The sequence below is a fragment of the Odocoileus virginianus genome, chromosome 7, assembly GCF_023699985.2.
Source record: "Odocoileus virginianus isolate 20LAN1187 ecotype Illinois chromosome 7, Ovbor_1.2, whole genome shotgun sequence".
In the NCBI taxonomy this organism is placed as follows: Eukaryota; Metazoa; Chordata; class Mammalia; order Artiodactyla; family Cervidae; genus Odocoileus; species Odocoileus virginianus.
The window spans coordinates 5,717,865-5,727,068 of NC_069680.1; the positions used below are offsets into that span (position 1 = coordinate 5,717,865).

At 52.3% G+C, this 9,204-nt stretch overlaps 1 protein-coding gene across 2 annotated transcripts; it reads right to left on the reverse strand.

Annotated features, from left to right (window-relative positions):
• Positions 1 to 4,054: 4,054 nt before the first annotated feature.
• On the reverse strand, positions 4,055 to 6,439 carry NPM3 (nucleophosmin/nucleoplasmin 3). 2 transcript variants are annotated; one of them, XM_020897793.2, is made up of 7 exons: positions 6,284 to 6,438; positions 5,900 to 5,985; positions 5,542 to 5,661; positions 5,330 to 5,423; positions 4,477 to 4,598; positions 4,370 to 4,398; positions 4,055 to 4,203 (listed from the first exon to the last, which is right to left on the reverse strand). In XM_020897793.2, exons 1-5 carry the CDS (start codon positions 6,399 to 6,401, stop codon positions 4,486 to 4,488), a joined length of 531 nt encoding a protein of 176 aa, XP_020753452.1. In that variant the 5' UTR covers positions 6,402 to 6,438; the 3' UTR covers positions 4,055 to 4,203; positions 4,370 to 4,398; positions 4,477 to 4,485. The 2 variants fall into 2 exon arrangements, with proteins under 2 accessions (XP_020753452.1, XP_020753453.1); XM_020897794.2 differs by lacking the exon at positions 4,370 to 4,398 and having other exon boundaries at positions 6,284 to 6,439.
• Positions 6,440 to 9,204: the final 2,765 nt, after the last annotated feature.

Sequence of the window (9,204 nt, forward strand, 5' to 3'; positions counted from 1 at the left end):
ACGCTGGGGGAGGGGGAAGTATCAAAGAAGGTAATGAGTTGTCTAAGCCTTTCACAGCCGCCCATTGCTACCTCCAGGGGCTTCAGGAACCCCTGAGCTGTGGTGCTTCTTTGAGAGCAGCTTGGGTGGGCAGAGATGCCCTGAGACAGATACTTCTGGGGAGCAGGTGGAGCCACTGATGCTTTGCCTAGCTGCTGCCCTTGCCCAAGACCTCCCCTGCCCTACTGCCAGCCCCCGTGTCCTTGGGGATTGGGCTGGAGGGGCTGGGGTGGCTTCAGGAAACCATGAGACCAGAGGCAACACAGCCAAGTTCTTCCTACCTCCCTTTCTCTGTGGCCTGCCTTTCCCACTCCCAGCCATGGTGCTAACACTGAGCAAGGTCTAGATGGGGAAACAGAATCAGGAAATTTGTCCCAAAATCTCATCCCTCCCCAGAGAAGCAGACTCCCTGAGCTCACCTGTTACCCACTTGAGTCTGTTCCCTCAAGTGGCTCTTTCCCACCCAGACCTCCAGGCAAGGACCATATCTTACTAGCTCAGGAGAGCAGGGCAGGGTTTTACAATTCTGTATTCAATGAATGAATAATGGGGAAACTGGCTGAGCATTTAGACCTCAGTGCATGTGGGGCCTCCCCATGGAGACTTGCCTTCACCACCCTCCCAACAGATAAGGATCATAAGCACCACCATTTATTGAGCACTTGTATTTGCTAAAGTCTGTCTGTCTGCACCATCTCCTCTTAACCCCACTGGGAGGTGGGCACTGGGGGAAGACAAGTGAAGTGGGCTCCTGTACCCACAGCCTAGACCAGCATTTCTCCTTCATTCAAGCTCCTCTGTCTTAGAAGTTGTTGGGTGTCTACATCCCCAGGTACACTAATTCAAGCAGGCAAAATATTCACCATCTTAACCTCATGCCCTGCACCTAGGAGGCCTTGAATATGTTTATTTGTATGTATTAGTAAATAAGTGGAGAGATGAGAGGCAGAGGATGAAAAGGGTCTTCTCACCAGGGACCAGCCCTCTGAAAACAGTCTGATGAGAACAGCAAGGAGCAGGACCCAAGCAGGGTCAGGGCATCCAGCCCATCCTTAGCATGTGTAGTCCTGGAGTCAGAACCTGTGTCACTCTGGGCACCTGCCTTTCCCCAGAGTGGGGGGTGGAGACTAGAGCACCTGGCTCAGACCAGAGTTCAACCCTGGTTTGGAGCCCCCAGAAGGTTCTGGGCTGAACCTCAATGATCTTAATCCACCCTCCTCACTCCCCCCCAGAGATGGGCCATATGGGGCCTAAAAGTGCGGACCGTCAGGGTTTGAGTTCCACACCCTAACCTCTACCCGGGGGCCTCTACAGATCAGAATTCCTCTACATTTTGAGAACTTCCCCCAGCTGGGTCTTCATCCATTTGAGGGGATTCTTCTCATAGCCCCAAAAGTCCCCGTCTCTAGATGGGGGGGGGGGTGTCAATAGGGACACCCCGCATCAGGCGCCGGGTACTGCGAGGACACACGCCCGTGAATGACAGATGTAAATATTCCATCGGGGCCCCAGCAGGCCGTTCCCTCCTCCCTTGCTCTTACTCGCCTCCCGGCCGGCTTGCTCCTTCCTTTATCTTATCAAAGCCCCGTAATTACAATTGCTATTTTGTTTCCTCGAATCTGCAATCAGAGCTCCCTGGCCCTGATGAGGGAGCGCCTGTCAACCTGATCGCTGAGTGACAGCCTGGCCACCTTTCCCGGCCCCCCCCCCCCCCCACTCCTCAAACACAAATACACAGAGTCCCTCGCCTCCTGCAAACACAAACACACACCTCTCGCCAACACAAATAGCCCCTCTCTGCAAACACACCGTTGCAAGGACCCAAACACACACGTTCAGCCTCTTTCCAAACGCATCGGTCGCCCCCTCCACCCCCACCCCCGCCCCTGGCCCACTCTGGGCCCCTCAAATCCACACCAACCGGCAGGGGCCGCCTGCGCTCCAACACGCGCAGCCTGCGCCGGGCGTTCAAAGCGCGGCAGACCCTCCGCCGACTGTTCAAATGTAAATCGCAGAGACTGTGTTAAGCACTTTAGGCCCCGTCTGGTCGTCCCGCTTCGCCCCCCAAATACAGTCTTGCCCCTCCTCCAGCAGTCTGCAAACCCCGGCGTAAGCCCTCCGCGCTCAGAGGCCTAAATGAATGGGCAACGCTCCTACTGTGCGCTGAGAGGGCAGAAAGGGGGATCGAGGAAAGGCGAGGGAGGGGAGGGAGAAAAAACAATTCCCGGCTCAGTCCTCGGGCGCCCCGTCGGGTCGAGAAACTCCGGGATGAGGCGGATGTGGATTGGGCCCCCACCGCGGGTAGGAGCGCGCTTGGCGCCGGCCAGGGCCGCGGGCAGACCCGCCAAGAAACTAGAAAGACTCACAATGAGCGATCAGCGGCGTCGAGGGGGGTAAATATTGGGGCGGGGCCACTTGCAGGGGGTAGAAATGTCGGCTGGGAAGGATTCCCCGACTTTTCCCTACACTCAGCCAGGCTACCGTACCTTCAACCGAGCACGTGCCGAGGACTTTGGAGGCGATAGACGAGAGGAGGAAGAGAAGGGTTCTAACAGGAGCCCTTCCAGTGAATGAATGAACGAACAAACGAATGAAGTCTGCCTTAGTTGCGCAGACCGCTGGCGGGGTCTGTAGGCCCCTGCACCGCTGCGTCCGCCTAGAGCCGCTACAGAGGCGGAGCGGCGAGCTGCACCGCCACAAGCTGTTTCAACCTCTCCCACCAGAGGGCGCCAACTCCACCTTCTCTATCTCCCGACCCCTTGCCTCCGGTTGGTGAATGGTCCCATCCTGGCTGCCCTCTCCATCCAGGTGTTCCTGGTGGAAGCACTTCAGGAAAGTCCTGCAGCAAAGAAAGAGGCCCTGCGACCCTGACCACTACGACACAGAGAAGGACCATCTTCCTTTATCCTCAACTAGGAAAAAGGGAGGTTAAACACTGGACCTGTTTGCTCCTCACCACAGGGAGAAGGGCACCTCCTTCAGAGATGTGTTGAAAAGGGAGTGCTTTTCTGTGGTGTGGAAACACTCTTTCCAAACACCTGCTCCAATGCCAACCTCTTCTGGTTCTCCAGGAACCCCTCCCACTTGTTCACTCATTTGCCCAGAAGCCAGTATAGGAGGGAGTGGGCCTGGCCCCACCAGGCCCTCTCCTGTGTCACTCCTCAGCATGTCGGGCCCCAGGCTGTCTCAGGAGGTAACCTTTTGTTTGTTTGTTTGTAGGGCACTGAGACCCCCTGCCCCATCAACACAGCTGCTGAACTACTGACCTCAGACTTGGTCATATACACACTCATGATCACACCAGGTACATCCCTTTCTCTTCCTGGTACAGCAGCAGTCAATCCCCAGAACCACCTGAATTCAGGCACCAGAGAACCGCCCCCTCCACCCCCATCCCAGACCAGGTGGAGGGCTATGGGGCTGGAACCCTTTAGCCCAGGAGGCTGAATCCCAGGGGCTCCTCTCTGCCCCCATATGCCAGGCCACCCGGATTCTGGTTTCCCTGTCACCCAATCTGGCCAGCCCCCTCCATCTGGCCCCTGGAATCAGGTTTCTAAGGGTCCAGGCTGGCTCAGAGATGGCCTGCATGACTGGTAGGAGGAGCAAAGACTGGCCTCTACCTTACCCCTCACAGGTCCTCTTGGGGCCTGAGCCCCCTCATGGGGCCAGGGATGCACATTCCTCTGGCTGCTTAAGCCCCCTTATCTGCCCCCTGCCCATCAGCCTGAGTGGTGACAGAGGCCCAGACCCCTTGTTTAGATGCTGATAACCTCCTGGGATGGCCCTCCCCCACCAAGGGACTGGGAAGGGGCTTGGTGTTGGGAGGTCCTCATCTAGGAAGGCAGCTGGGGCCCAGGGCTGGGCTAGTCCCAGCGCTCTGGGAGTAGCAGGATCCCACATTTCCTCACCCTTCCCCAGGTCCAGGGCCACCCTCTGTGCTGCCACAGTGCCACCTGGTGGTCCCTAGGGGAATGCCACCCCAGGAGGGAAAGAAGCCACACAAATGAGTCGCAAAAAAACCTCATCCACATTTTATTTCAACCTTTATCCAAAAATGTAAAAAATATTAAGAATGTGTAGTCCTGAGCTTCAGATGCTGACCTCCAACCTCATAGGCAAGTGGGGAGAGAAGATCAGGATAGAAGTTCAGAGTTCCTCCCACTCCTGGAGAAAAGGGAAGCTCGGGGTGAGGTACAGGTTTAGAACACCAGGGTCCTTTGGAGAATGGGACACCCGTTCTCCTTGCACCAGACCCCCACCGCCACCCCCAACCCCGCCCCAACCCTCTTCAATGGAGAAGATACAAAGTTCTTGAAACTTGTCCAGGAACCTGGTGCATGTGGCAGGCAGCTAGCTGACCTGAAGAGAGCAAACCAGGGATCAGCATCGATGTCCAAACATGCTCCTCCTGTTCCCTCCCCGGCCTCTCCAACTCACCAGGGAGGGTTAGAGCCTGCGCCCCAGCTTCTTGGCAGGCAGGATAGGACACAACTCAGCTTCCTCCTCCTCACTCCCATCTTCTTCACTCTCTTCCTCAGAAAGATCATTGCTTATAGTAACTGGTACACAAGCAGTCAAGGGAGAAGAGAAGTTAAAGCCACACCCACTTCATACTACATGTCATTTATTCATGCTCTGTGGCTCTAGGCTTGCAGGGGCTCTGACCTCCCAAAGCTTATGGCCTAGGTGGGAAACACCTCAGATACTAAACTAGATAACAAAGAGTCAAAGGGCTTCTAAATCCCTGGTGGCTCAGTCAGTAAAGAGTCTGTCTGCAATGCGGGAGACCTGGGTTTGATCCCTGGGTCGGGAAGATACCCTGGAGAAGGAAATGGCAACCCACTCCAGTATTCCTGTCTGAAGAGTTCCGTGGACAGAGAAGCCTGGTGGGCTATAGTCCATGGGGTCACAAAGAGACACGACTGAGTGACTTTCACTTTCACTTTCAAAGGAGTCCACATCAGTGGAGCTGAATAAGCTGGGGTAGGTTCCGTGAAGAACAGCTGGAGTAGTAAAGTGGAGGATCTTTAAAGTGGAGTAATCAAGTCCACGGAGAAGGCAATGGCAACCCACTCCAGTACTCTTGCCTGGAGAATCCCAGGGACTGCAGAGCCTGGTGGGCTGCAGCCTAAGGGGTCGCACAGAGTCGGACACGACTGAAGCGACTTAGCAGCAGCATCAGTAGCAGTGAAGGCCAGGGTCTGTATGGGAACTGCACTGGGAGATATGGCTAGGGTGGGGTAGGAGTCCAGATGAAGAGTCTACTGGAGGCAAAGGAGAAAATTCTTACCAATCTGGTGCCGCCCAGTGATGCGCACAGGGCCAGAACCTGACTTCAGGCGGAAGGTTACAGGTGGTTGGAGCTGGAAGTCATCCAAACTGAGCTGGGAGAAAGACAAGGATGAAGGCCTGGCGCATTCTTAGCCTACCCCACCTTTCGAGAAGTCCTGAAGTCCTCAATTCCTACCTCCCAGCCTCCCAAGGTATGGTCAGGGAACTCACCATGGGTTGGCAGGACAACTTGAGGTTGGCCACAGGGACTGCGATCTCCTGGTGGTCATGGTTCCGTGCCACGACTTCTACCACATTACACTCATCTTTGGCCCCCTCGGTGAGGCAGAGCTGGGAAGGTATATAGGGCCTCGGAGTCTCCCCCAATAAGGGTGGACACCACAAGTGGAAGCATCTACCCTACAACCTGCCCAGCCTCCGAGGTCCCTGGATCGCTTGGCCAGGGGAGCCCCCACGTGGGGATTAAGCAGAGTAGATGACTCCCAGTAGAGCGGGGAAGAATAGACATGCGAGTAGAGCCTGTTTAGGTCAACCAATTAACCTCCACTCCCCCTACCCCGCCCCTTACCATGGTTAAAGCCAGCACATGCTCCGCGTCATCCTCTTCCTCTACCTTGAAGGTGAAAGAGCGGGTGTGGCCTGAGAGCTCACAGCCTGGAAGAGGTTAACAGTGTGAACGTGCTTCAGTGTGTGGAGTGCATTTCACCAAATCCCGTTCACCTGCAGCCATGGACTAACCGGCCATTCGCACGGCCACGTGTCAGAAACCGCTGGAGCGCTCGGCCCGGGCCCACCCCGAACAACTAGGGCAGGGGCCTGGCTCTCCCCTCCGGTTCCGGCTGCCGCGGGAGGCCCCCTCCGCCCCCACCCACGGCGTGCACACGTCTGCATTGCCGTTCCTCAGCCCTGCTTCTAACCCAGCACCACCCTCAGCCCCTCCTTTCCTCAATACCGAAAAAGAAACTGTCCATAGTGACTGGGGCCGGGACTTGCAGACTTCCGATACCCCCAGCTCGGACTCGGCTCTCCTGATCCAAAAACGTCAAGGCGGCCGCTGCGCCAGCTGCCATGCTGCTAGGGCCTTCTGCGGCTCCGCCTCCGATACGTACAAAGCCTGGGACTCGCGGCGGCTCCGGCCCCGCCTATTAAAGGAGACGCTGGCGAGGCACTCTGGGTCCAGAGCTTCATCGCCCTGTCTCCTTCAGTTCAGTTGTGTCAGACTCTTCGCAACCCCATGGACTGCAGCAAGCCAGGCTTCCCTGTCCATCAACTCCTGGAGCCTACTCAAACTCCTGTCCACTGAGTCGGTGATGCCATCCAACCATCCCTTAAGCAGTCTCGCAGTATGTTGCGTCTGCTTTGCACATCTTTGCAGTGTCAAGCATCAGCTTGGCATTAACGTCCTTGCTCACTTCAACGACCAAGACTTTCTGAGGGTGGCTCCTGCCTCCATTTCCTCTAGTTCGCACTCCAAGTGTTCCCCTCACCCACCCCAAGCTTAGCTTTCATTAAATACATGAAAACGCAAGCCTTCCCAATTCTCCCAGGAAAGGCGATATAGTGCATCGTTTTTCTTGAAAAAGCGAATACAGATATGCCATCCCTCCAAAGAAACGGAGCATGGAGGAAGACTTTGAGCTCCTGTACTTAGTACCCAAACCACTCCATCCACCCCCGGATATGTTTCCTGCTCTAACGGTCCTGCGGCTCACTATCCACACGGTTGTACACCTACACTGAACTCCAGATGCTGGCGCTTGCTAGCAGAGGAGTTAGCGAAAGCGCGGGGCTCATTGCTGCTCCTGTCAAGAGGCAGGCTAGTCCAGCCCAACATTGACTGACGTCTTAGACTCCTGTCTCATAATTCAGGATCTGCCTTCAACTTTCCCTTATCCTATTACGTGGCATGAATTAACTCAAACTAGTTGCCTTCATTTACCCCCAGGTTATAACTGTGTCAAGAAGGTGGCCTGGCCAAAACGAGTCTACTTTTATCTTTTGCCTTGCCTTGAGGAAACTATGAAAGGCAATCTTTTACTAGAGATAGAAGTGGGAGAAAACCACCTTTAAGACCCAGTCCCTAAGTTGAAACAGCTTTGGAAAGGAGGAATACTTGCTTGGGAATGCAAGAGCAGGAAAAAGGGCAGGAGGCAGAAACAAGGAGGAGGTTTACACAGTACACGACCACACACATTCACTTCAAGTTTTATTTTGCCTCTTGTATGGTCTTCAGATAGTTTTACAGTTCATTTTCTACAGGAACTGAGCTGTGATCTAAACAATCAATGAAATATCATCCCAACCATAATAAATAGCCATAACCATAGAAGATAGACAGCACAGCATTTTACGATCTTAGAAGCCTGGACATCTGTTTCATAGTTAGCTCTGTGACCAGAATACCAGCCAAACTGATTATTTAAAACAAAGATAAAGCTGCAAGCAAATTTGCTGAAAATCCTGATTCCACTGGAGGATGACCATGGAATCCACCGGATAAAATGCTAGAACTGTCCACCAGTGTACAAAATGTACTTAAAAGAGAAAAACCAAGTGACACTAAGCCAGGAGAGACCCTCCCTTCATCTCAGCCTTTGAAAATGCAAACTTGGTTCCAGTTGTACAACATACCTTCCATATCCTGCTACCAGTTGCTGGTTTCTAACCCTGAATGTAACCCTCCTTCATTCATCTCACCCATTCGGTGCACACTCACAGGCTTTGGTTGAAAGTCACTAGGTACAATCCCTTAGAAGACTTTTTTCAAAGCCTACACTGATGGAAATCTATGAAAGAAAATGTTTTAAATTTTCTTCTTTACCCTCTTCCCTCTTAGCTCAAACTTAAACTGCTGATACAAAACTGCTGGGAAGCAAGGTAACAAAATATTGTTACAGAGAAGCCAGCAAGCCATGATAAAAAGAAAATGAATCCTGCAGAGCAAGATTCAATGCAAGAGCATTTGCTCAGAACCCTTAAAAACACCAAATCTAAATTAAAATACTTGAAGCTTTCAGAACCTGTGGTGAAAGGAAAGAGAAAAGGGAAACCATAAGTCATTGGTTAAAGTGTACTCATTCTTTTAAAAATTAGATACAAACATGCAAGAACTAAAGACTGATTTAATAAAACCAGTAGTAACCTCTTGAAATTAAAGGACAACTGACCTGTGGGCAAATGGGATCAATCAGTCCCCAAACCCTACTTGCCAGATGTCAAAACTAACATTTCACATGCTGACCTGCATTGAGGTTAATTTCCAGAAATGACTGCACTTTGCAACAGATTGTGAGTCCTATGAAGTTAGGCTCTTATACCCAAAGTGGTCATGGCCTAGCCCTAGGTGGGAGGCACTCTGAAAATAATAAAACTTCTTTTAAAAACAAAACAAAACCAAAGACAAAAGTAAAGAAAATTCACCGTCCACTGATTTACATTATTCAAAGTGCCATTCTGAACCGCACCCTTTCATTTTCAAAAGGAAAATTACAAAAACACAGAGGATAGTCAGGTTATAGCTGGTTTATATACAATTTTTTTTTTACAAGTTTGTCACTTTTAGGCTTTTGCCACAAACAACTGCACATCTGTCCCTACAAATCACAACTTGCCTGAACCAATGGTCACTATGAGACAACCAGCCAAGGCTTTACAGAAAGCAGAAAAACCGTCCAAACTGAAATCGTTTCCTCAGCTTAAACTATGCCATAACCATCCCACTTGGACTGTCCACCCTGAGGCCTCTGAACCCAAATCTTTCCCATCTTTGTCATGTCTCTAAAGCATGAGATACATTTTCAGTCAATAAGCCAAGGAGGATGATAAGTGATTCATCACTCTTAGGTGAGAAATGCAACCACACTGGATGCCGAA